This window comes from Gopherus flavomarginatus, chromosome 14 (assembly GCF_025201925.1).
Source record: "Gopherus flavomarginatus isolate rGopFla2 chromosome 14, rGopFla2.mat.asm, whole genome shotgun sequence".
Classification (NCBI taxonomy): Eukaryota; Metazoa; Chordata; order Testudines; family Testudinidae; genus Gopherus; species Gopherus flavomarginatus.
The window spans coordinates 39062204-39089313 of record NC_066630.1 but is presented as its reverse complement, the minus strand read 5'-3'; the positions used below and the strand labels follow the sequence as shown (position 1 = coordinate 39089313).

Sequence of the window (27110 nt, the reverse complement as noted above, 5' to 3'; positions counted from 1 at the left end):
TAGTGTCCGAAAGGCCGAGTATTTATTGGACAGCCAGACAGGCAGCACCGCCAGGTACAACCAGGGGAGAAATCTGCAATGAGGAAGCCAGAGAACATTCGAGATTGGTAGTTGCGTCCTCCAGAGGAAAGCAGCAGGAGAGAGAAGCTGAGCTGTCTTGTGACTAAGGAAGAGACCAGGAGGGACTCAGAGCTAGAATTACTATGCAGCATGGTGGCCAGGGAAACATCTGAGGCAGCACAGAACTACAGGGGCCATACCTGAGGATGGCTGTTCAGCTCAAATCGACAACAGGCAATCCTCACTGAGGACTCCATATTATGACAACTGGACAGCAAGACCGTGTGCTGTTTTCTGGAATGAAGCCAAGGGGATCAGGCTGGAAGGGATTCTGAAAGCAGCGGGCCAATATGCATATTTGTCACGAATCACCAGTGGAATCTTGTCACCTGATGCCATGTGGCTCGTACACTTCAGAGATCTCGGAAGGGAGCTGAAGGAAAGGAAAGTCCAAGTAATCTCAAAATTTCCTGTCCCATGATCAAAGGAAAAGCAGACAGCAGAAGATACTGGAGGTAAGTTATTGGTAGGTAAGTAGAGGGTCATTATGGGGAGAAGTGGCTGCATATGGCCCAGTGCACAAGTACAGAACCAGTCATTAAAACGAGCTATGCGAAGGGAAGGCGGTAAGGAGACAACAAGCATAAACGATCAAACACACCACTCAGGCTCAAGGTGTCAAGGTGCATGAAGGGAATAGATTCTTTGCCCACATCCTAGTGTTAGGAGGCTGGATAACAAACAGGAGGAATTAGAAACACTCGTATACAAGGACAATTCTCTCAGTCGGTGTTTCTGAAAGCTGGTGTGAGGCTCTGCAGGACTGGAATGCTAGAGTCCCTGGCTACAACCCATGCAGACTGGGCTGGGCGAGTGGGAAGAGTGAAGCACCCTTCACCAGAAGGCGCATTTCACGGCTCAGAGTTACTGGGGACCTGGAAACACAGGATCTCAACTGCATGTGGATCAGTATTCCAGCAAGGTGGCAGCTGGGAGACCATAACGGACCCTAAATCACTTCATCGTGCTGGGCTCTCACGCTGCCCGTTGCAAGATGACCTTGAGTTTCTGCAGACCAGATACTTTTCTAATAGGTTTTTACACCCACCTAGAGAAACAGCAGGAGGGTGGAAGGAGGAGGGGGTCCTAGAGATGGACAAGCCCCCTTCAATGGCCTACAACGTATCCCCTTCTGGGATGGGGAGCACAGAGTAATTCAATATTAGGTCTCTTCCTGATGGTTAGACTAACTGAGCTCGGAACTAAAAATTAGCGATTGCCTTAGTTATGAACAATTATGAGCTGGCTACAACAGCCCAGGCACCAATATCAGCAAATGAAGCGGAACGTTCTGAGCCAAGCCGACTGGGAGGAAAGAGGTCAGCATGACTGAGAATGGGGAGTTCGGACACTTTCCTCGATGCCAGGATAGGCAGAGAGTCTCAGTCAGGTAAAGTGCTACTTCAAGTGAAAACTACTCTGGTGACTGAAAGAAAAAAAAAAAAGTGTGTGTGGGGGGGGGGGGCAGTGCAGTTTTTATATAGATAAAATGGAGGGAGGGGGCCAAGGGCCATGTCTACAAGTGAGGTTAAGCACTACAGACAATTGTGTCAATTGCCAGTGGTATCAATTAAATACCTACGACAGAGCGAAGGGCAGCAAGGAGGAAGTTTTCAAGAGAGATACTGCAGGCTGCTGGCCTGTCTCCCGTGCCAGGAAGCATTAACCACCACTTCCAGAGCCCACTCAGGCCTTTCTTCAGGGCACCAACAACCTGCAGCAACCCCCCCAAAAGAGTTCAGCATAAACCCCACAGCTTCCTTGCCAGGCACCTCTCCCTCCATCTGCCTAGGAATCCCACTGCCCACCACAGCCCCCAGGCTGCTTCCTGCAGCTCCCCTCAGCCCAGGCGATCAGCCTTTCTAGGAAGCGGCACTGGACCCCCTCCCCGCTAATCACCCCCCACAACAGGTTTTAATGGGCACTGTCTCCAAAGAGGGCTGGCTGAGGGCAGCCTGCCCTGCTGCCCATATTCAGGAACTAGAGGAATTCGAACACCGCAGAGGCCTGGTGCTAGATGGAGAAGGTAGAATTGTCAGAACGACGCAGAAGAGATGGAAGGGTCAGAAGGATCCACACATGGATCTAGGTGCCCAAGCAGGGCTATGTCTAAGGATGAGCAGTTTCCCTGGGCACCATCTTCAAGAGGCTGCTGCATTGTTTGTTTTTTAATGTTTTCTGCCCTGGTCTATGTCCCAACTTTAGGTGATCCCTGAACCCCCTGCTCAGCTGCTGCATAGCCCTGTCGGCAGCTACGTTTCTGCTGTCACGGTTCCCAAGGCACCTACGTCGGGATACATGTGCCTGCTGCCTCACAGTAGGTGTTGGGACGCCTATCCCTCACCCGAGCCATGAGCCAGGTGAATAGTGGGCATCCCTCCGCCTGTCTTCTCCAAGGGCTGGCCTCGGGCGGTGAGCTCTGCACAGAACAGTGGGCGGGAAGCCAGCTGCCTCCAGCAGAACCTTCAGCCCAGGGGTTAGAGCACTCCCCCAGGGTAGTGGAGACTCCACCATCGGCCCTCCTCTGTCTGAAGGCGTCTCTCCCATCTCGGGAGTCTAACCGCTGAGTGAGGGGATACCCTGACGTCAGTCTCTCTTGCTGAGGACGTTCCATTTGAATTCAATATTATCTGGGCCAGAGAAAGTGGGAGAGATGCTTTCGCCCAGTGGTGGGGGAGGGGGTTCACTTGTGAGGTGGAAGACCCCTGGTCAAGTCCCTTCCCCTCCCCAGGCAGGGAGAGGAAATTGAACTGGGGACTCCTGCATCCTGGGAGAGTGGTCTAATCACTAGACTAAAGGTTATAAGGGAGGCCCCTCCCTGACCCACCCACCCTCCTCGGCAGTTTTGTGCACAGTTAGGTAGGTGCCTAAGTTATTTCGTGCAAGAACAGCTTAGGTACCAGGGCAGCCTGACTCCTGGTAGAGGATTGCTAGCAGAGAGGGGCACCTCTGAGAAGGACCCCCTCTCCTCAGCCTCTCCCCTGGGCTAGCTTCGGCAGGGCTTTTGGGGATCCCAGTCTAAGGTGCTATGCTCTCCCCGTTCATCGTATAGTGAGTCTGGACCCAGAGCTCAGGGTTCTGTGCAGCACAGGGATTTTCAAGGCACCTGACGCTGCCTGTGTCCCTTTGGGCATCTGGGCCTGAGTGGTAAGCCACATTTCTGTTCTCTGCTGGGGACAAAGCTAGACACACTTTTCCAACAGTTAAAGAGGATGTTAAACAGCATCTACTAATGTGAAACGTTCTTAAGTTTGCAGGACCAGATAACTTGCACCATGAATGTTTTAAAAAATGGGGAGGAGCTGCCTGGACTGTTAGTTTTTAATAATTTTTGGCAAACTTGGGAAGTTCCGGAAAGTTAGTTGATTTTGTGCCTACCTTTAAAATTACAGGCCAGATAGCTCTTCCACTATTTTGCTTCTTGGGATGGATGTCAGGCTGACATGGGACTGCAACTAGAGACAGAAATCTAATTAATAGAAGTCAACATTGTTTCATGGGAGATAGGTCTCGCCAAGTGACCTTTATATCTTTTTTTTTTTAAATGAAATTACAAGTTTGGTTAATAATGGTGACAGCAGTTACACTACTTTGATTTCTGGGAGCCATTTGATTTAGCATCATATAACATTTTGATTAAAGTATTAGCCAGTTTCTAATCCAGTTAATGTCACTTTAAAAAAAATGTTATCTGATAGATCTGACAATGTGTTAATGGGACATCTGTAGTGGAACCCTGCAGAAACCTGTTCTTAGACCAATGAGATTTCATTCCTTTATCAGTGGTCAGGAAGATGATATGAAATCACCACTGATGAGCTTTACAACTGACAACGATTGATAGGGTGCTAAACTACACAAGGACAGGTCGTTGACACAAAACAAGCTGGACTGTTTGGTAAATAGAGTACATTCAGACATGCATTTTGGTATGGCCAAATGCAAGGTCACCGATCTAGGAACAAAGAATCCTCTAAGTGTGGCGTGTATCGGGGACTGTATCCTGGAAAGCAGTGGGGAAAGTGCAATGCTGGCTCAGAGGGCTAATGAAATCCTTGAATGCTCAGTACACAGTTCAGCAGAGCACTTAAACCTACGACTCAAGGAGCCCAATCTATGCAGTTTATCAGGGAGAAGGTAAAGCGGTAATTTGATCACACTCTATAATTACCTACAGAGGGAGAACAGCTCTGATGCTAGAGGGCTGCAATCCAGGAGGCAACGTGGAACAGGTTGGTTCCAGTGGGTGGAAGCTGAAGTCAGCAGAGTTCAGACTGGAAATAAGACCTTGTCCGAATAATGAGGGTCATTCACCATTGGAACAGGTGGGCAAGGCAGGGCCGCTGGCAGCCTGTCCAAGAGCTGTGCTCCAGCTCAGGCACCAGTTATTGGGATGGATGCAACAGAGTCAGTCTGAAATCCTCTGGCCAGGTCAGGCTAAATGAGCCCATTCAAAATGAGACCGTCAGGGCCCAAAGGGACATGAAAATAGAGCTGCTCAGGAATTTTCTGACTGGTTTTTGTTTTTGATGGAAAATGTAGTTTAGACAATGTTGAAATTTGGGGGTTGGGGTTTCCCAACTTTTTGTATCTCTGCCTGGTGGGTTCCTAAACCACTGGGCTACAGAACCGGTCTCACCCTGTCACTCTCGGATTGTTCCAGAAATACTGAACTAGTGATTGGGCCAGAGAGAAGGACTCCGTAGCCTGGCGTTTAGGGCCCCTCACAGAGGCAGCAGGCTGAGGGTCCAGTCTCCCTGCTCCAGTCACCCTTTCATTACTAATCCAGAGTGAAATAGCTTCCACTGGAGAGAATGAGGCAGCCCCACCTCAGACTATCCCACAGCTGGGCCTGTGTTTCTCCAGCCATGAGGGTATAAGTGAGGGTCAACACCGGAGCCAGAAGCTGCATTTTCTCTTGGCTGCTCCTTCCTCTCCCCTTTTGCATGTGTTTGTCTCGCAGGAAATGTGATTGGACTTTAACAGCAGCAACAAAACCAACAGCTTCAGCCCATCTCTACTAACGTCTGATCTTTGCCCCAACAGGACAGTTATTCCCATCTTTACACCAGCAAAGGGACTGTCAGCCAAAGGTCTTTTCCTTCTAAAGACTCTCTCCAGCTAAAGGGAAAAGAACAAGGGCGGAGGCCTGACTTAACACCTTACATTTGAAGGATTTTAACTGGGTTGCCTTCTTCTGTATCTTTGCTAAAAGGTTAAAATCACATGTAATGCTGTGTTTGCCATGGGACTAAGCAGGCAGAGATCTCCGTGTACCAGCCCCCGAGCTTTGTTTAACACTGCAATGTTGGACAGTGGCAGGGTCTTGTTAGCACCTGTTAGTCTTTGGGCCCATATAGTCCCTCTAACCTCCTGTCTATCGCAGGTGTCAAGGCTCCTCCCCCACGCTGAACTTTAGGGTACAGATGTGGGGACCTGCATGGACACTTTAAGCTTAATTACTAGCTTTGATCTGGTAACACTGCCACCATCCAGAAATTTCAGTGTTTGGAACACTTCCTGTCCCCCCAAACCTTCCCCTCTCTGGGCAGCCTTGAGAGGCTTTCACCAAGTTCCTGGTGAACACCAATCCAACCCCTTGGATCTTAACACAAGGAGAATGTAACCATCCCCCCCGCTCCTTTCCCCCACCAATCCCTGGTGAGTCCAGATCCAATCCTCTTGGATCTTAAAAGAAGGAAAAAATCAGTCAGGTTCTTAAAAAGAAAAGCTTTTAATTAAAGAAAGAAAGGTAAAAATTATCTCTGTAAAATCAAGATGGAAAATAACTTTACAGGGTAATCAGATCCATATAGCCCAGAGGAACCCCCTCTAGCCTGAGGTTCAAAGTTACAGCAAACAGAGGTAAAATCCTTTCAGCAAAAAGGAACATTTACAAGTTGAGAAAACAAAAATAAGACTAACCCGCCTTGCTTGGCTGTTACTTACAAGTTTGAAATATGAGAGACCAAATCTTTCTGAATCAGAGAGCCTGGATTGACGTCTGGTCCCTCTTAATCCCAAGAGCGAACCACCCCCAAACAAAGAGCACAAACAAAAGACTTCCCTCCACCAAGATTTGAAAGTATCCTGTCCCCTTATTGGTCCTCTGGTCAGGTGTCAGACAGGTTCACTTAGCTTCTTAACCCTTCACAGGTAAAAGACATTAACCCTTAACTATCTGTTTATGACAGCAGGCCATTCCATTTCACCCAGGTACCCCTGAACTGAATCCCATCGTTTGTGATTGGCTAAAGCCTGCTCTAGAAACATCCAGAGTTGAAGACTCCAAGAGACGGGAGATCTACGCTTTCCCTTGGTCGCTTATGTCACTGGCTACGCTCACCCACTGTCAATGTAGCTGAGGTCAAAGTTCTGTGTAACTGGATGAATTTGCTCAGATTCGTTTGTTTATTTTCAATAAATCTTGGAACACAAGGGAACTGTCAGAAGACAGGAAGAAACTATGTTATGCCAATATTTAAAAAGGGAAGGCAGGGTGACCTGGGTAGGTCTACGCTGTGAGACTGTATAAAAAGGAAGGGGACTGTCTTCACTAATATTGTCACAGCTGTTATACAATTGCCATAAATCTTCTACAAAGTCTGCCTTGCAAGGTATCAGTAGAAAAGTTAACATTGTTCCACAGATTACATCTCAGGGAAATGTGTGAATCGTCATTGGGTATGAAGCTAAGAAATTTTATGGTTTCTGAACATGCTTGTTTCTAAAGATGTGTTCCTGGGTAACACCCACAAGACAGGTTGACACCAAGACTAGCCAGTAACGTGTTGATGGGCATTAAGGAGAATCCACTCTTCCAGCGGATCCAGGGGTGTGCACAAGAATAAAAATTTGGCTGCATATGGACTGGCACTTTGTGCCCCCAGCAGCCAGAGGAGCTCTTTCCCCACCACAGCCCCAGGGCCGGTAGAGCTGGATCTCCCACCCCAGGGCCAGAGGAGCTCGCTCTCCCCACCCCAGGGCCAGAGGAGCTCTGTGCCCCCACTGATTGGGGGGGCCAGGCCCCCCGCTTTCCCCGTCCCCTGAGTGAACCTCTCCCGAAGATGCCTCAGCACAGACAATGGAAACCCCATGATTCAGCAAGGCACACAAAGCATGTGATGCAAAGCTCTGAGTTTGAGCCATGGACTGGGGGTGGTGGTGACATCACCTCCCAGCCTCATTCCTGCCCCACATCTCTGGACTGATTTCCAACCAGGAAAGCTTTGAACAATGGACTGAGGACCCCAATCTTTTCGGTAAACCAGAAAGACGTATTGCAAGCTAGCAGATATATCACTACTGCTATTGTACTGATCTACAGACTCTGCAATCAACTATAATATATATGATTCACTTTAAAAACAAAAAGGTTTTATTAATAAAAAAGTGTTATTAAAAGGTTAGTTTATTAGAGGATTGGCATCACTGAGGTTTTTTGGTGAGATCCTGAAGTCCAGATTGACCCGAGGTGAGTGGGTGCCTCTCTGGAAGTACCTAAGATGCGATGAACTTTGATTTTAACAGCCTTTCATCATAAAGCCTGGCTTGTCTGGGTGGTGCATGAGGGGCGAGGCCTGAGGGAGACTGTCTGTGGCTTCATAACAACCAGTAGAGTATTTTGGAAGGACATTTGTTCCTGGCTTGGTGAAATCTTATGCTAGGGCATACCACCAGTTTGGGGAACATGCTGCTGGCATACTGTCCAGTTCTGGTGCCCACAATTCAGGAAAGATGTTGATAAATTGAACAGGGTTCAGAGAAAAGCCACAAGAACGATTAAAGGCTTAGAAAACCTGCTGTCTAGGTGATAGATCGAGCTCTTTGAGTCTGTTTAGCTTAAAGAGATGGCTAAGGGGTGACTTGATCACAGTCTGTAAGTACCTGCATGGGGAACAGATACTGAATAACAGACTCTTCAATTTACAGAGAAAGGTCTAACCTGATTCAGAGACTGGAAGTTGAAGCTAGACACATTAAAACCAGAAATAAGGAATTATTTAAAAAAACACCATGGAGAGTAGTTAGCCATTGAAAATCACCGAGGGTACTGATGTTCTGTATTGACCGTGTGGAATGCTGCAGAGAGGTCCAGGAGGATGTGAATGGATGTCTGACCACCTTCCAGCCACTGACAGCAGCAGCTCATCCAGCAGTGCTACTGCAGCTGCTGGCGTCCCAGGTCCTGGCTGCAATTCAGACTGGGCCAGCTCTAGTGAACTGCCTGTGGCTAGACGAGACTGAAGGAGACCTCTGGCCAGCACCTCTGGCAGTTAGTTTCAAACCCTGCCAGGTGCTTGAGCAGTTCCCATTTGCCCTCCAACGTGCACGGCTTCACAATCAACCAACATTGAATTTCACCTGCCATCATTCTGAATAGGTCCTGACGCAGCCACCGTGACAATCAAGCAACATCTTAGGCCCAGCCAACCATCTGGGGCTGAGCCCGAGTCTCTGCTGGAGCTGCCATGTCCACACAGCTGTTTTTGGCAGGCTAGCTTGAGCCCACTTAGTGCAAGCCCCTAAGGGCAGCAGCTCAGCTGTTCCCAGAGCCCTTCCCTGGGCTCCAGGCATCCTGCAGCTTTTTCCTGAGCTTAAGCCATTTGGAGTCTTGCAGGAGCGGTTGTGCCCAGGGCTTCCATTCCCCTGTCCAGAGTGCGAGGATGGATCTTCTCTCTCCCTGCCCCCCTCAGTGTCTTCGCAATACGGGCAAAGAGCTGTGCTCTTTCCCAGGACAAGAGAGTTAAGGCTTCCTTTGCCACCATGGGGCATGCCGGTCCCATCCTATCACACCCTTCTCGTTCGGAGCAGAGAAATCAGTAGCCAGGCTCCCCACGCATCCAGGGCTGAGGTCTGTGCACCCCACTTACAAGTTACTGACTAAGAACTGCTAAACACAAGGAGTTGCAACAGCCCCATAAGGGTGCCGCTGTCTTCGCTTGCTTCCCGAAACACACTGCAGCCGCCAATGGACACCTGGAACCCGACTAGGACCAAGAGCAACTACCTGCCTGCAGCACATCTGCCAGCTCTGCCCTCCCACCCGTGTGGATCCTGCCTCTCTGCTCTTGAGCAGATGCCCCCATGACCCAAACAAACATGCAGGAGGGATGGCCACAGGAACCCCTGGAGTCTGCTACCACAATTGCCCAATCCTGGTTTAAACAATCTGTTTTAAAGAGATCTGTCTGTGAGAGATAGACCACCCCCCCACTCCCACCCCAACACATGCCCCAGAGATCAGCAACACAGCCTGGAATCTGGCAGATTCCCAGCTCAGAGCCGTACCACTTGAGCTGCAGGAGGAACTGCTTTCTGCTCTGTGGACCAGCAGAAGAGGCTTTTACCACCTGTTCCCATTGGGTTACACAGCTATTGTATTCTAAAACTGCTCTATAAACAAGCAGCCCCTCGGTCTATCCGCTCCCATCTGACTCAGTGCATGACAGCACCACCGAGCAGCAAAACGCAGCTTCTCGTAGCTTTCACACAGCCTGCAACAGGGTCCAAAAGTGGGATACTCCTGGAAATAAACTGTGAATGCCACTTGAATCACGGGCCAGCACTGCTGCACTCACAGTAGAGAAAATCCTGCCTTTACACACTGCATCGGTAACTTGTGGAACTCACTGCCCAACGAGAATCTCCTGAGCAAGTGAATGCTGAAGGAAAGAGCTGCTAGCCAGAGGCTGGCTGTGCACGCCACACGCTCCTGCGGCTGGCATTGTGTAAGAAGAGAGGAGCCTCACTACCCTGCCTCAGGCTGCCCCATCCTGAAGGCATGGGGCGGGGGAGAGACATGGCTCTCCATGGCTTGGGTCAGACAGAGGCCCCCACCTCTTCCTGGGGACTGCGTGCCTCTGTCTGAGGGAGTGACACACACAGAGCCAGAACCTGTTTGCCAGGCATGTGCCCTGAATTAACTCACCAGGGAATGGGGTTAATTATTATGCAAATGCTAAATTGCTTTGATGCCCGTCCTGCCTTAATGAAGCACTTGGCATCTGACCCTGCAAAGAGGTCGGGGCCAGGGCACAGCCACAAACTGACCTGGGTCACCAGCTGCAACTGGAGCCACAAGGAAATGCCAGCAAACGCTGCAGACCTGCAGAGTGTCCCTTCCAGGCCCTGGGGCGAGAACACCTCGTTCCACTCACTGATTCACAATGCAATACAAGCAATGCCACGCACAGGCCTTGCGCGACGTGCTCTGCCGCATCCCAGGTCAGCATGCTGCATTGGAGAGCTGGAGTCACTGCGCTTTGGGAATGCCAAGGGATCTGCCAGAGACATGCACATGTTCAGATGCAGGCGACCATCCATGTGCCCAGGAACACGACACGTGTGCACACGCAATTCGCGCACGGCGGCTTTCAGCGAAGAACACGTTTGCTCTTCCCTCCCTAGCACAGCCTGTATCTGCTGCCACCTCGACCTTCACTCAGCTGAATCATTCACACCTGCTTTATTTGTCAGCTCTCACCTTGAGCTCTGTAGCTCCCTCTTGAGTACAGGTGTCCCTGAGAGGCCACTCTGTTCTGCAGCCACCTTCCCAGCTGTATGTGCATGGAAACACCTCCCACCTGCCCATGGCTCCCTAACTGCCAGGGTCATGCTCTGATCCTCCAAGTCAGGCCCAGATAAGTCCCTCTGGCCTCATCTCCTCCCATAGCCAGCCCCCTCCCCCCCCCCCCCCCCCCCAGTCCCACCTTCCTCTCTTGGCAAGGCCAGCACCACTCCAGAAACTATGGCACCTCTACCCCATCAGACTGCTGTTGTCAAAGAGCCAAAGAGCAACCTCCACTCTTCCTGCAAGGAGTCAGGCCTTGCTCCCTTGGGAAGCACCTGCCCAAACCTTCCCCACATGCCAGCATCACATCAGCTCCTGGACCATGGCTCTCGCCCTGTTGGAGCATATTGTGATTTGCATCAGTTAGTGGGCACGTTCCAGGAGGTATCAGGATCCCAGAAGCCAGGAAGTGCTCATGGAGGGCTACCTCGGCCTGCCCTGCCAGCCCCTGAAGAGGGAAGCCCTGGCCATTACAATAGCTGGCTTGGCACTCTCCAAGGGGTATGGGTGGGTGTGCACATGAATGGCACCATTTTACAAGAGGGAAAACAGAGGCCCTGGGAGATTCACTAACAAAGAGAGTTAAGGGCAGAGCTGGAGCTAGGACCTTGCCCTCCTCACTGGGGCACACTTGCTCCCATAAAAGGGCATCTCACAGTGTTCATTGGCCCTGGCTCAGCTTCACCATCAGACAGGTAAGCACGGCCCTGTAGTACCAGCAGCACACCAGGCTTCAGCGAGCAAGAGGGAAGTGCCAGAGACTCATCCCTGGCAGCAGCACAGCCCCAGGCTAGCCAGTCATGCAGCTGTCGGCCAGCGTGCCGGCATCACACTGGAGACACCATCTTTGAGGAACAATTCTCGTGGGGCTCGGGCCGCGGGGCGGTTTCATTGTGGCGGAGACTCCCTGGCTCAGGTTGTACTGGGCCTCCAGGGTGGGAGGGTCTCTGAGCACAGGCCCAAGCCCTGAAGTCTGCACAGCAAAGAACCAGCCCCGCAGCCCAAGCCCCTTGAGCCTGAGTCGGCTGGCCCGGGGCAGCCATGGGTTTTTCTTTGTGTTGTAGACGTACAGTTCGTCAGCCAGGGAAGCACTTCTAAGTGCAAGTCCAAGCTCGGCTGGCCCAGCTCAGAGAGCAGGAGCCTGGGAGGGGGACGCCTGTCTGCTTGGCTGGGCCAGGCAGAGATCGCCACGCGCAGGAAGAGGTGGAAGGAAGGGGTTATTATGGGGCAGCCAGTGATAGGCCTTGCTCACGGAGTGGGGACAGTTACTGTCCCAACCTCCCACCCTCAGGGCCAGTCAGGGGCCATGTGATACAAGTGTAACTTCCTCTGGGTGCTGGGAGAAACACCTGGAGTTGAGGCTACACCACCACCTGCACAGGAGCCTTCCGATGGCCAAAAAGCCCCCGAGCTGACCCCAAACACACCACCATACCCTGCTCCAAGGGGCATCCTGCCTCCCTCAGTCCCAGGCACAGCAGCAGCCCACACAGTGGCCTGGATCACCGTGTCCCTCACAGTCAAGCCACGTGCAGATCCGGGACACCACACCGCAGGCGTGGGAACCAGCCCGTCTCACTTTGAGCCTTCAGAACCCAGGCTCTGCTGCACAGGCCGGGTGGGCCCTTTCCACAGGAGTCCTTATGCAGGAACCTGTGTGTGAACACGTGCCACTTACATCACACCATTACACCGACATGCCCACGCAGTCACCCATCCAGCACTGCGGCAAGGTGCACTCACCAACCGGAGACAAGTTCACCAGCTCCTGGCACAAGCAGGCTGCCCAGGAACACAGGCATCCCAGCTGAGGCTGATTAAACATTAACCACCGGGGAGGAGGGAGGCTGCCCTGGGCACGGGATGCCAGGCTCACTCACCTGTGATGAAGACGGCTTTCCCCACCACGGGGAGCCTTCGCCTCTGGGCCACGCACCCCAGGGCCAAGCAGCCGGCGGCGGTGAGCGTGGCACCGAGGGGCAGAGGCAGGTACACCTGGCACAGGTACTGCAGCAGGACCAGCAGCCCCAGGTGCAGCAGGGCCCGAGTCAGGAGCAGCTGGGAGCGGGAGAGGCGCAGGAGGAGGCTGCCCGCGAAGAGGAGCCAGAGCGAGCCGTAGACCCAGCGCTCCATGGCTCGGGGCCAGCAGTGCCCGGCGTGCGGCACAGGCAGCGGTCAGGCACGGCGCCTACTTATAGCGGGGCCGGCCGGGAGAGGGCGGAGCCGGTCCTGCCCTGCCAATGGGAGGCGGCCCGCGGGCTGGGCTGGCTCTCCGCGCCCCGACACACTCTTGCCCCAAGCTGGCCGCGGCCGGGGCGCGCAGGAGCCCCCGGGACCAGCGCCCGGCCGCCCGCGGAGCCTCTGCCCCCGCCGGCTGCGGGAGCCCTGGCCCGGCCGCGGCTTTCGAAGAATCAAAATGAAAGTGCGCGGCGCGGGGCGCCCTCTCCGCCGCCTCCACCCCACGTGCGCCCCGGGAGGCCGCGCTGGAGGAGCAGGGGCCGGCCGGGCAGGGGCCGCTCGGGGCGCGGGGCCGGGGGCTGGGGGCGCAGCGGGGACAACCCCCCCGGGAGCTCCTCGGCCAAGCGGCGTCTCGCTCTTTTTTTCCTCTTTGAGGAGAGTGGAAAGTGCCCCATTGCCAGCCCTGGAGGGGCGCCCCCGAGCCAGGACAAGCCCCCCCGTCCGGGCCCATCTCTGCCAGGCGTTCAGTCCTTGGACTCTGTTGCCACTGTGAGGGAAGCCCAGCTCTCCTTATCCAGGGGGGCCAGCTCTCCTGAGTTTGCTGGGAGTCTCCCATCACTGGGTGTGCGTCTGAAAGCCCCAGCTCCTGGAGTCAGGTGATCCAAAGAGACTCTCTGCGTTCATTCAATACAAAGTAAAGTGGGTAGAGCCCCTGGCTAACCACTTGGAACAGTGACCCAAGTGTCTGTCCCCCTATGAGCTTATGAACCAGAAGCCACCAAGAGAGCACCCACGGTTGCTGTTTTTGTAATGGGTTGTGATTCTTTATGGGCTGATTGATGGTTCTCTGAAAGGTGGGGTTGAGAATCTTTTAGGTTCTGATAGGACCCTCATCACTGGAGTAGCCAAGAGCCTCACAAACGTTGATGTGTTTATTGGCACAACGCCCCGGGGCAGGGCCTTACCCCTGACTCTCAGGTGGGGACCTCAGGCAGGGAGAGGCCAAGGGACAGTCTTTTAAAGCTTTTTAGGTGCCTGAAGATGGGCTAATATTGTAGCCTAAAGTACTTTGTCCAAAGTCACGCAAGGACCTAAGCCAGATGTCCTGAGTCCCAGGTGAATACCCCAACCCCTGGGCATCCTTCCTGTGGCCCATGGTCTGCTTCACACGCTACTGAGCAGTCATCGGACAGTGGCAACGGTTCTCCACCCACCCAGTTTGGATTCAGCTTGGTGAGTAACCCCCTATGCCTCGCATATTGTGAACAGTTACCAGCTGTGATCACCTCCCCCAAAGGGGTGTTTGCGAAGCGCGCCAGGAGCATTGGCAGAAACGGTTGTGCGAGGTGAAGGAATTTTGAATGTTGTTACTGAATGTTTTCCGTGTTGTAAACAACAACACACGCAGATTGGATCAAGCTATGGCCGTGCAATGACAAAGAAGCGTTCATCCCCGAGAGAAGCGTGTAGAATCCCTGCCCAGAACCACCCTGGAAACAAGAGGAGAGATTTTTAAAAACAAGACCGTGTGCAGCGTGAGCTCCCAGCCAGGTCCCTCTGCCAGCGTCTGGGGCTGACCCTTGGGTTGATCAGTAATGTATTCCTACGGGACACATGCATCCATGTCCTTAGTCCAGCCTGCACGGAAGGGACAGATTCCGTTGTCTAAAGGCTCATTAGGCACGTTCCTGCTGACGCTGTTGCTTCCTCTTGAAATAGGCTCCCCTCCCATTCCTGCGGAGAGACACTGTCCCTCTCCACGCTGTTAGTCTTTGCAGCCAAGCTTCACCTGGGCACCTTCCATATATTAATAGAGCTTCGTTCCTGGTGTTCTGCAGCAGGAAGGCAATTAAAGGGTTAACCACAGTCCCACCTCTTGTGCACTCCACCTGTATCCATGTCCCCCCTCCAGGGAACCTGCCCAGATTTCAGGCTCCAGGTGAGGATGAGTTCTCTCCTGTGGCAGTGCTGTCTCTACTTTCCTGCAGGCTCCTCCCCTGCTGGGGCCCCTAAATCAGTATGGGGGCATCCTGAGTGATCCCAGGGGCATCTACATCCGTGACACTCACTAGGTGGAACCCCACACAGCGAGGCTGGAGTCACGCCTGCCACTCTGCTGGTGGCCCAGAGCTGCACAGCTATGACCCAGGTGGGCCCAGAGCTCTGCCTGCCCCTGGAAGTGCCAGAGATCAAAGGGAAAGCGCGTTGCAGCTCCAGGGGATATTCTCATTTACGAAGGCCCAAGCCCCAGTGCTGGTGCAACTTGGGGGATACAGTCCTGGGCTGGGGTAAAGGGACCATCCTGTGCCCCTTTCAAAGTCTGACTTCGCCTCCCGTTGCCACCCACCTCCCCACACCCAGCACTCCCTCCTTTCCACCTGGCTGGTGCAGCGGGATTTCCCAGGGGTCTCCTCATGGCAACCAAGCAGACCAGCGGGGCCCATATCCATTAGTAGGCTAAGCTGGGTTAGTTCCTTGCTCCTGCGCTGTTATTAGGTGCGAGTACAGGGCAGGGCATCAGCAGACCTGGATTCTATTCCAGGCTGCTGCTGACTGACATGCCGGGCAACCTTGCGCAAGCCACTTCCTCTGGCTGTGTGATGGGGATAATGACCCTGACCTGCTCCCAGGGATGTAACAACCATCAACAGCTGTTTGTTCACGGCTTGGTACAGGCAATACGCTGCTTCGGTGCCAAGTGTTATTTAAGAGTTTTAGCTCCCACTCGTGAGGATGGGGCCCTGTTGTGCCAAGCTCTGTGCAGACACGCAGGAGACATCACACGGTCCTCGCCCTCACTGCTCACAGTACAGAGCAAGCAGGAAAGGACCTGCCAAGGAGGCATGCAGCCGGGGCGGGGGCTGGCGTGAAGCATTTGTTGTGTGCGTGTGATGATAACATGATGCTCAGCACGCGACTGAGCGAGCAGGGTTGTTTGTTACTTTGGCTTGGGGCGGCGGGGATGTAACAAGGGGGGCTGGGAGCAGGCGGGGAGGTGAGTGTGGTGGGGAAGGGGGCATGAGGTGGGAGGCAGAGAGAGAACAGGGCAGCAAAAAGCCAGAGCTGTGAACTTGAGCAGAGCTTATCAACTGCAGGTAGGTGTCTGCTCTCAGGAGGCAGCTGTGAGGGGGATTCCAGGGGCCAGAGGCCACCTCAGAAGCTCCTCCTGATAGTCCCAGCAGATGGATGGGAGCTGGGCTGTGTGGGGAAGAGAGCCAGGTGTCCAGGCGTCTCTGAGGTCAGGCAGATGGGAGTGGCTGAGTCTGTGAAGGAGGTGGGGGTTCAGGCGAGGCTGGGCAGGCTGTGGAGGGGGCTGGAAGGACACTGGGGGCTCTGAATGCTGAAGCGTGACCACACTGACCCATTTTGGGTAGCCACAGACAAATGGTTGAGTTAACCTAAGTGCCCCACTTTGCCGACGAGTTTGAGCCTGTGTGATGAAGAGCGCAATGAGTCAAGAGCTCCCACTCACATCCTGTGAGACGGTGGGTCAAAGTCCCTTTTTGTCTCCTTATTTATTACACAAGGTAATTGCTTCTGCCTCGTTCACTTAATAAAGCGCCTTTTTCAATATTTCACCGAGTCGGTACTCGGTGATCCTTCGTGCTTCTCTGCCCTGGATCACCAACCGTCTCCTGCGACATGCCTGACCTTGGTGCCCTCTGCGTGTGTTTGTCTGGGCGGCAGAGACACCCCCGTGTACCAGGATCAGTGCCAACCTCCAACTCGCACATGGTTCAAGGAGCTCTGCCAAGGCTCTACCAATGGTTCATTGTCGCCGAGTTACCAGTTCCCTCGCTGGAGGGCAGTGGGTGGGCACAGGCAGAGGGGAGGGAGCAGCAGCAAGCCAGGGCCCTGCGTGCTGGCACAGCCTGAGAACCAGGCCTGCCGAAGAGAAGAAGAATGACGTTTGCATCCTTCTCAGGAGAGCTGCTGGGCATGTTACAAAAACAAACCCCATTGCGCCGGGGGAAAAACACATTTCACAACCCCCGGCAGCAGCTCAGCAGGAGCCGCAATGTCAAACTGGCCTGGGTGGTTTTTCCTGGGCGTGGTGCTGGAACCCAGGGTTCCAGTTCACAGCCTTTCCATTTCAACAAAGCCAAGAGAGGAAATGCCAACGTGTGTATGTGTGTGTGTGTGGGGGGGGGGGGGGCGGGTGTTCTCAGACAGCAGGTGACAGGCATTCCCCAAGAGGAATTCAGGCATTTTCTGTAGGTGGACTTGCGCATGGATGAGATGCAAAGCTTCCTTCCCCACCCCCGACATGGCACCTAGCACTCAGATAGACCCATTAAAATCAAAGACATTTCCCCAAGCCACCAGCTACTGGTAACTCAGAAAGTGAATACATTCAGGAGACTGTCCTGTCACCATGAGCTCCAGCACATCCAAAATCCTTCTCTTCCAGCTCTACGAGGGAAAAAGTGTAGGGAGGAAGAAAGAGAGACCCATTCCTCCCTGTGCACGGACCTGTCCCTAGAGCCTCAGGGTATGGTGTATTGAAAATTGTGTTAGAATTCTGCTCTATCACTTTAAATTCTCTGGGGTTTTCCTGGTCCTGCTTGCAGGTGGAGGGCTCTGTAAGGCAGCATGTGACCTGGGCCAGACACCCTAGCGTAAGGAGGGGTGAGTTGTGCCTCTGCCTGCCTTAGGGAGCAGCCTGCTTCATCTCTCTCTGTTTCTGAATTCTTGTATGTTATCATTTTGGATTCTATGAAATAAAGTAATGTTAAGGTGCAACCTTCCTGCACGAGTATTTATGACACAGGGAAGGTGCACTGAGCTAAGAGCCCAGAGACCAGGAGTTTAAGTCATCTCTTCAGCTGTTACTATCTCTGGGTAGGTCACACCCCTTAATATTATGGAAAGCTTATGATCTCCCTATTCTGCAGACATGTATCACCCGCTCTCCCCCTCCCCCCGTTTTACAAATACTGTAAGATGAAGTCATAGACTCATAGACTTTAAGGTCAGAAGGGACCATTATGATCATCTAGTCTTGACCTCCTGCGCAACGCAGGGCACAGAATCTCACCCATCCACTCCTGTAACAAACCCCTAACCTATCTCTGAGTTACTGAAGTCCTCAAATCGTGGTTTAAAGACCTCAAGGTGCAGAGAATCCTCCAGCAAGTGACCTGTGCCCCATGCTGCAGAGAAAGGCAAAAAACCTCCAGGGCCTCTGCCAATCTGCCCTGGAGGAAAATTCCTTCCCGACGCCAAATATGGTGATCGGTTAAACCCTGAGCATGTGGGCAAGACTCACCAGCAGACACCCAGGAGAGAATTTGCTGTAGTAACTCAGATCCAACCCCATCTAACATCCCAGCACAGGCCATTGGGCATATTTACCGCTAATAATCAAAGATCAATTAATTGCCAAAATTAGGTTATTCCATCATACCATCCCCTCCATAAACTTATGAAGCTTAGTCTTGAAGCCAGATATGTCTTTTGCTCTCACTACTCCCCTTGGAAGTCTGTTCCAGAACTTCACTCCTCTGATGATTAGAAACCTTCATCTAATTTCAAGTCTAAACTTCCTGATGGCCAGTTTATATCCAAGTCGGTTGGGAAGAGAACCCAGGTCTCTAACATTGCAAGGGTAAGTATCATCCACCTGACAGAGCCGCCTATACTTGGCCTATCTATTATGAATTGCTGCTCTAACTCTTTGACAACACTCCCCTCCCAGAGCAGGGAACAGAACAATGGATTTTGGATACCCACAGTTCTACTGTTTCTGGCTAGCAAATAGTGGTGTGATTCACTCATCAAGTGTGTGTTACAGCCCTCTTGTGAAATTGGTCCACCCAGAGGATAACAGCCTACTTCTGTTAGGAGCTGCTCTTTTAGCTCATGGCGTAGGGGACTGTGCTGTGGATCTGAGAGGCTTACGCTCAAACCTTCATGCTGAACCATGTGGGAAAATATAGTCTGCACTCCTGCAGCTGAAGCCTAGCTTACTGGATATGTGCGTGGGAGCAGAACTAAAGTGTCGTGGGTAGCTTCACTTTGCACCCTTAAAGTTCTTTTCATGTCTTCTGGAGCATGCACTAGCTAGCTAGCTGTGAGTCTTCTCCTATGCTAGCACTTCCTGGGGATCCAGCTGCCTGAGCGCATTGCTATTGGGGTACAGAGCCCATTCCCTGGCGCTCACCCCTTTGACTCCAGCCATGCTCAGTAAAAACAAACTCCCAGCTAGGGGATATTTTACTGTCCTCTTACCATCTGAAGACACGCCCTGCACTGGGGGAGTAAAAGCCACTAGATCCCAAAATAGCAAGTGGGTCCGGTTACCCTCTGAGATAAAACTCCGCCCCCTGAGAACTGCCCAAACAGACCATTTGCCAATGGGAGAAGCAAAGCTAAAAAGTGAATGAAAGCCCAGTGTCACCCTCACAGCCACTAAAATAACTGTCTGTCGGGGGGGGGGGGGCATTTCCTCCACTACAGCACCCCACTGCAGGAGGCAAAGCACACGCAGCCCATTGCCTGGAGACACTAGGGGCCAGACCAACAAGGGGACTTAGACAACGGCCGTAGGCACCTAAGTCTGAAATGTGGATCTTCAAAGCCCTGTTCAGCTGCCACCGAACCCCACTGGTTCCTAAATCCCTGCTGGCGAAGTCCCCTGGGAAGCTACTTTTCTGCCAGTGCCTATTTACAAAGTTGCCTCAACCCTGACCCGGCTCAGCACCCTGGCTCACACCTAAGCCCTGGCCGGATTCTCAGATTCGGTGTTCCTCTGCCTCCCTCACCCAGCGGGCCTGTTCCAGTGCGTGGGTGCTCAGAGCACACCTAGAGCAGCCCCCATTTATCCCCAGGGCTGGATTTCTAATTCAGCACAGTAGTCATGTGCCTGGGGCGCTGGCGTTCTAAGGGCACCTAAAAGTGGGTTAAAAGTTTCATTTTTGATGGGAGAACATGACGATCGGCGGTAGGCGGTGGGGCACTGAAGATGCTGCGCCTCGGGGCGTGTAAGGTGTAAATCTGGCCCTGTTTATATCCAGTAGGAAGGGCACTCACTCAGGATATAGGAAACCCAGGTTCTAATCCCACTCAGTTTGCTATGGAGCAGGGCTGTGACCCCAGTCCTCTCACCTCCCAGCTGAGCGCCCCGTGCACCAGGCGAGGGTATGCTGCCTTCTCAAGCCCTGATGCTGAGCTGTTCCACTTTGTTTGAAGAATCCCTGGGCCAGAGAGCGGGGGAGTGACTGCACAGTACAGCTCTGCCTCCCATGCACGTAGGAATTTAAAGATGCAGCACCCAGAAAACAAAAGGTGAGATTACATAGAGCGTCAGCTCTTAGGGGCAGAAACTGTTTACTATGTGTGCACAACGGCTCGCACAAGAGAGGCGTGATCCTGGTGGAGGCCTCTAGGCGTGACCTACAGATGAACAATAATCCTACTCACACACAGTACATGGCTCTAGGATTTTAGCATGTTTTATGACAATGTCTACTGCAGCACTTGGCATGTATTTTTCTCCATCACGTTCCGTGACAGGCACTCATAACTTATCAGGGGGGTAGCCGTGTTAGTCTGGATCTGTAAAAGTGGCAAAGGGTCCTGTGGTACCTTATAGACTAACAGACGTATTGGAGCATGAACTTTCGTGGGTGAATACCCACTTCGTCGGATGCACGTCTCATAACTTATGAACATTATGTTCCATTCATAACTTAGTGGAACGTAATGGTGTTTTATCTCTGATCTTTAATTCCCTTGGTTACTAAAGTTCTCTGCACACAAAACCATCCCGTGTATTTTGTTTCCCGTCAAGTCTGTAGCTAACCTTGTATTAGCACAAAAGAGGGAGGCAAAGCACACAACAGCTAATCAGCCATTTTCTCTGCATTTCAGACAGACCCTTTTCTTGCGAATGTGGTTTTACAAATCTCATTCCAACCTAGTGAAAACGCCTGCTTCACTCTGGCTGCGAGGCCTCCGTTTTCACAAAAGTTGAAGTGCTTCCCTGTGTCTGTGCCCAGCCAGGGGCCCATGGCCTGGTTTTCACAAGGGCTGAGCATGCACAACTCTGCAGCCGACAGCCAGAGTCCATCGAGGCCCGGGGAGGCGCCAAATCGCCCTCCATAATGCAGGGAGTGCTGGGGAGTTGTCTCATCAACACCTTATCAACGATCTTCCTCAGTCGAAGGGCCGTTGCAATCCGAAACTGAGTGACAACTGGACAAAGCCTCAGCTTCAAAGAGATGATTCCCTGGGCAAGGCTTAACAATTGCTTCTTTAAGAGACGTTGGCGGGATGCCCTCCCTCGGCCAAGTGCTGACAGCCTCCTCCAGGAATGGCCCCAGCGTGTCCCAGCCCAGGGGTACAGGGATATAATTCACAGGTCAGAACCTCCACATCGCAGCCCCCACTCAGTATCTGACCACATACATCAGCTCAGCCCAGGGCCAAGCAATTAGAGCCACAAACAGCTTTGACAATTCGTCGCTGCCGTGAATGCTGGACTCTGGTAGAGGGTGCGCACCAGCCACCTGTGATAGTTCAGCGGATTGGGGCGTTGTGGATGTTTCTATGGAGGTGAAGAAATGAGCACAGCTAAGTCAATACTAAGGAACATACTGCTCGGGCTTGTAGGGTTGAAGAGATAAGAAAATCTTACAAAACAGCAAAGTCTTTATCTGAGACACTGCTCCAAATTTGCCTCTTTCCTTCAGGCCCCATACCTCAAAAAGGGAGGGGGAGAGTGGCCATACACGTGCAAATGGAAATTCTCACTTTTCACATTGAGGTGTCTCCATTAGCGTTTGGGATTGTGTCCGATGTTAGCCCAGAACGAGCTGGTTACGTCCCTTTTGCTCTCTGTTGGTTATATGAGCCAGCATTATCAGGGAATATCCATTTCCTCCCATCCACACCAGTGCTCCATGGCCTGCCAGCACTTCCAGTCAAGTGGTTAGTTGATCTTTTTCCAGTGGTATGAGTCCGATTCAAGACGCACTGGGTAAGGGTAAGCAGCCCTCGTGTGCAGGGGCAGCTCCAGGCACCAGCACACCAAGCGCGTGCTTGGGGTGGCAAGCCACAGGGGGCGCTCTTCCGGTTGCTGAGAGGGCGGCAGGCAGGTTGCCTTTGGAGGGTCCGGTGGTTCCGCGGCTTTGGCACACCTCCTGCAGGCTGCCGCCGAATCCGCGGGACCGGGGACTTACTGCAGGCAAGCTGCCAAAGGCAGCCTGCCTGCCATGCTTGGGGCGGCAAAATACCTAGAGCTGCCCCTGCCTGTGTGAGGCTCTCTGCCCTAACACAGGTTGTGTCAGCTAATGGCAACATATTCTGAACACGTGTAACGTGCATCACTCATCTAGCAATGGCAGGACTACGTCCTGAGCAGAGCCAGCCGTCAGATGACGCAAGTTCCCAATGCACCTGGGGGTGCTGAGCCTGCATTTCAGACATTGTCTATGCTGTTATTGAACAAAGAACACCCTGGGCAAATTGGCACGACCCAGCCATACTGATGCTAGAGGAAAATGAGAGCCCAGCACTGAAACAGCTGCCAGGGAAATTGATACGTTAATTAGTCACAGTCCATAATCTGATACTGGTAGCAAACTGGCTAGTTGGACTGTCGCCTGCCAGTCCCTTACTGCACCCTTGGGTAAATCCTCTCACACTTCCATCCTCTTGCACAACTCCCTGGAAATGGGGCCACTTTCTGTGCCTCCTACATCCCATTACTGGTGCAGAGGCTGTCATGTCATCCACTGCTAACCCTGAGCTTAGCCAGCAGGTCTGAGCACCACCTTTTATGGTACTTCATTGCCAGGTGAATGGGGGAGGTTCATTGCAGCAGCCTCGTTGGCGCTAGCCCAGTGATACTCAGACCTCAGTGGTTCTGGAGCCAAATTAGCCATTGGCATATCTAGATATATATATAGATATATATATAGATAGATAGATTAGATATATAGATAGATAAATAGATATCATAGGAAAAGCATCCTGACTGGTTAATCACTTGGCTTGGTTAATAATGAAATCACACAGTGTTTTCATATCACATGCTGCAGAGAGCCGCAGGAGACATATGAAAGAGCCACATGCGGCTCACGAGCCTCAGGCTGAGTATCCCCGAGCTGGCCGGTGCCTGTAAGTCCCCATCCTTCCTTGGATTCGGGGGCCTAGGGCGGGAGGCCCAGAACATTAATGAGGTTCTTCCCCAGGCAGGAGGGCTCTCCCACACATCTCTGGCCTGGAGCACCAGGGCGGGACTCACTGCTGCCCCACTGGGGGTCTAGACTGCCTTGGCAGGAGGCCAGGGACGTCCCACTGGCCATCCTTTGCACTCTCTGCATGTTTCTGCTCTCAAGGACCATCCTCTGCATGGTGCAGAGCTGACATATTGCTAGGATAGTGATAGTGACAGTGGCTATTCCTCAAACTGGAGAGTTCGGCCGCATAAGCCAGTTCATCTTCTAATTGCACAAGCTTTCCAGGTCCCTTCCGAGCTGCCTGGAATTTGTTACAAACCGCTGGGGTTTATTACCATCACCCAATGTCATGGAGTCCCCAGGCGATGCTCTGGAACTGCTCCCCACAAAGCCAGGCAAAACTTTGGGGATCCTTCTCTCCCTCGGAGCAGACTGTCTCCAGGGCAAGAAGCTCACATGGCTTCACCTTCCTGGGCCTGACCTTGGAGCATTCAGCATATGCCCCTCCATGCGCTTCCCACAGTGAGTCCGCCCAGGCAGGGTCCTAGGGAAGCCAGAGGGTCCTGCATGCACCCCCACTTCGCAGTCAGACATGACTCTCAGCCAGCCAGTAAAACAAAGGTTTATTAGATGATAGGAACATGGTCTAAAACAGAGCTTGTAGGTACAGAGAATGGGAACCCGTCAGCCGGGTCCATTCTGGGGCCCAGCGAGCCAGACACCCACGTCTGCCCTCACTTCCCGTCCCTAGCCAGCTCCAAACTGAACCCCACCCCCAGCCCCTCCTTTCTGGCCTTTGTCTCTTTCCCGGGCCGGGAGGTCACCTGATCTCTTTGTTCACCTTTAGCTATTCCCTTGCATGGGGAAGGGCCCCAGGCATTTGTTGCCAGGATACAGACTATCAGCCATTTATACACACTGGAGACTTAAGAAATGCATAGGGGAAACTGAGGCACCCACACAGTATTCAGAGGAAACATTAAGAACAGTCCCACCTCGTCACACCCAGCTGTTCCATCCTGGCCCTGGCCTGCTTATCATAACTGTTTTTCTGTTTTGTTGGAGCTCAGCCTAGTCTGATCACAGCCTCCTCCATCCAGACCTCAAATGTTCTGGATCCTTTAGCACCTCAAGTAGCATGGATTCCCCATGCTGTAGGACGGGCTCTTCCCAGTCTCAAGGAAACAGAACAATGACCCCTTGCTCTAGGCTCTCCTCATATCTAGGGGACACCCAGTGGGTTCCTGCAGACCCCCCAGAGGTGACCAGCAGGTGCTGGGGTCCTTGCTGCGCTCCCAAATCAGACCTGCCAAGGTTCATTACATTGTTTTCAAAAGGCCACAAAACATTTCCAGAGGCCCTTGGCCTGAGGGCGACATGGGGATACTTGTTCACTTCACACAGCTCCCATGAGTATTTAACCACTTCTGAGGTAAAACATCCTTCACAACAGCGCCACAGGAAATGCCACCCTGCTCACTAGTTCTACCAGGGCTCCGCTGTCTTTTCAGACGTAATGGCCACTAATGCTACCCCTGGGCACAGCCCTCTGTATCTTCCCTTTTCCCTGAACGTGCAGACACTTTTCGTCATTCTGTGAGGGTTACATGCATCTTCTCTAGAATGAGCGTAGGGCCAGGGGCCAGCACTCCCCCTGTTCTGCGGTCCCTCACGTGCCCCGCACGTCTGCAGAGCTACATCACAGCCAAGTTCTGGTTCCCTTTCCCTCCAGAAGCCCAGGGAGAGACATGGCTTGGGCAGGTTTGGAAAATTGTTCCCAGTGTGGCTGGAGTGGAGCCAACTGCCATTGTGCTTCTTGGTTACCTTCTAGTCTCTCTGACCCTCCGGCTCGGTGTGGTGGCCCACTCCTCTGAAGCAGCTGTGTGTGTCTGAATTTCCTCCTTGGTGCTGAAGACACAGTATACCATCACGAGGGCTTCATTCATGTGCTGGACCTCGGAGGAAAGGACATCTCCAAACCTACCTGACTGAAGCTGCAGGGGCGCTAACTCCCAGAGCCCTCCTGAACACTGCTGCTAAGTTGGCCCCTTTCAGTCAGAGCCTGGATCTCTGTAAGAGCCACCATCTCCCAATCCTCTCCTGGAGGATGTCATCCAGCATGCCTAGCTCTGGTACCTCACGGCTCCATCCTAGCTCAGGATTGTTCATGGAATCATAGATTCCAAGGCCAGAAGGAACTACTGGGATCATCTTGTCTGACCACCTGTATAATGCAGGCCAGAGAACTGCCCTGATTTAATTTAGAAAAACACCCAATCTTGTTATAAAAATGGCCAGTGATGGAGACTCCACCGTGCCCTTTGGTAAATTGTTCCAACGGTTAATTACTCTCATTGTTAAAAATTTACACCTTAGCTCCAGTCTGGGTTTGTCTAGCTTCACCTTCCACCCATTGCTATAACTTGCTCTACAAGACTGAAGAGCCCGTAATTAAATATGTGCTCCCCATGCAGGTACTAACAGACTGTGATCACGTCACCCCTTAGCTGTCTCTTTGTTAGCTACATAGATTGAGCTCCTTGAGTCTGTCACTATAATGCAGGTTTTCTAATCCTTTAAATGTTCTTGCGGCTCTTGTCCGAATGAACCGTCTCCAGTTTATCAACATACTTCTTGAATTGTGGACATTAGAACTGGATACAACATTCCAGAAGCTGTCACACCAGTGCTAAGTACAGAGGGAAAACACCCTCTTTATTCCTTCTCAAAATTCCCCCGTTTATACACCCTAGGATGGCATTAACCCTTTGGGCCACAGCATCACATCTGGAGCTCATGTTTAGCTGATCACCCACCACCACGACTCCCAAATCTTTTTCCGAGTCACTGCTTCCCCAGATAGACTCTTCCATCCTGTAAGTATGGTCTACGTTCTTTGTTTCTGGAAGTATACATTTAGCCAAATTAAAACATATTGTTTGCTTGCACCCAGTTTACCAAGCAATCCAGTATGCTGAGTATCAGTGATCAGTCCTCTTCATTATCGTCTGGGAGCTTTTGCGGTGAAGACTTTATGTTTTCTTCCAGCTCATTGATAAAAACGTTAATCACTGCGGGACAAGGACAAGTGCAGAGTCCTGCACTTAGGATGGAAGAATCCCATGCATTGCTACAAGCTGGAACCGACTGGCTAAGCGGCAGTTCTATAGAAAAGGACCTAGGAGTTACAGTGGATGAGAAGCTGGAAATGCGTCAACAGTGCGCCCTTGTTGCCAAGAAGGCTAACGGCATATTGGGCTGCATTAGTAGGGGCATTGCCAGCAGATTGAGGGAAGTGATTATTCCCCTCTATTCGGAACTAGTGAGGCCACATCTGGAGTATTGCATCCAGCAGAGGGCAACAAAAATGATTAGGGGGCTGGAGCGCATGACTTATGAGGAAAGGCTGAGGGAACTGGGTTATTTAGTCTGCAGAAGAGAAGAGTAAGGGGGGTAGCTGCTTTCAACTACCTGAAAGGGGGTTCCAAAGAGGATGGATCTAGACTGTTCTCAGCAGTAGCAGATGACAGAACAAGGAGCAATGATCTCAAGTTGCAGTGGGGGAGGTCTAGGTTGGATATTAGGAAACACTATTTCACTAGGAGGGTGGTGAAGCACTGGAATGGGTTCCCTAGGGAGGTGGTGGAATCTCATTCCTTAATGGTTTTTAAGGCCGGCTTGACAAAGCCCTGGCTGGGATGATTTAGCTGGAGATTGGTCCTGCTTTGAGCATAGGGTGGGAGTAGATGACCTTCTGAGGCCTCTTCCAACCCTGATATTCTATGATTCTGTGACCCTACAGGACCCCATTAAAAACACTGGAAACACACCTGCTCCATGATGATTCCCCATTCGCAACTATATTTGGAGACCTATCAGCTAGGCCGTTTTGAATCCATTTAATGTGTGCCACGCAAATCTTGTATCGTTCTAGTTTCTTAATCAAAATGTTGTGCAATGCCAAGTCAAATGCCTCGCAGCAGGTTATTACATCAACATTATTAGCTCTGTCAACCGCACTTGTAATCTCATCATAAAAAGATGTCAAGATTCTT

General features: G+C 52.1%; 1 protein-coding gene across 1 annotated transcript in view; it reads right to left on the bottom strand.

Moving 5' to 3' along the window:
• The window catches only part of HSD11B2 (hydroxysteroid 11-beta dehydrogenase 2), a 62515-nt gene extending 49689 nt beyond the window's left edge, over positions 1-12826 (bottom strand). The window contains exon 1 of the mRNA XM_050923177.1: positions 12574-12826. Coding sequence (XP_050779134.1) covers positions 12574-12826 — 253 coding nt within the window. The remainder of the gene's footprint in view (positions 1-12573) is intronic.
• Positions 12827-27110: the final 14284 nt, after the last annotated feature.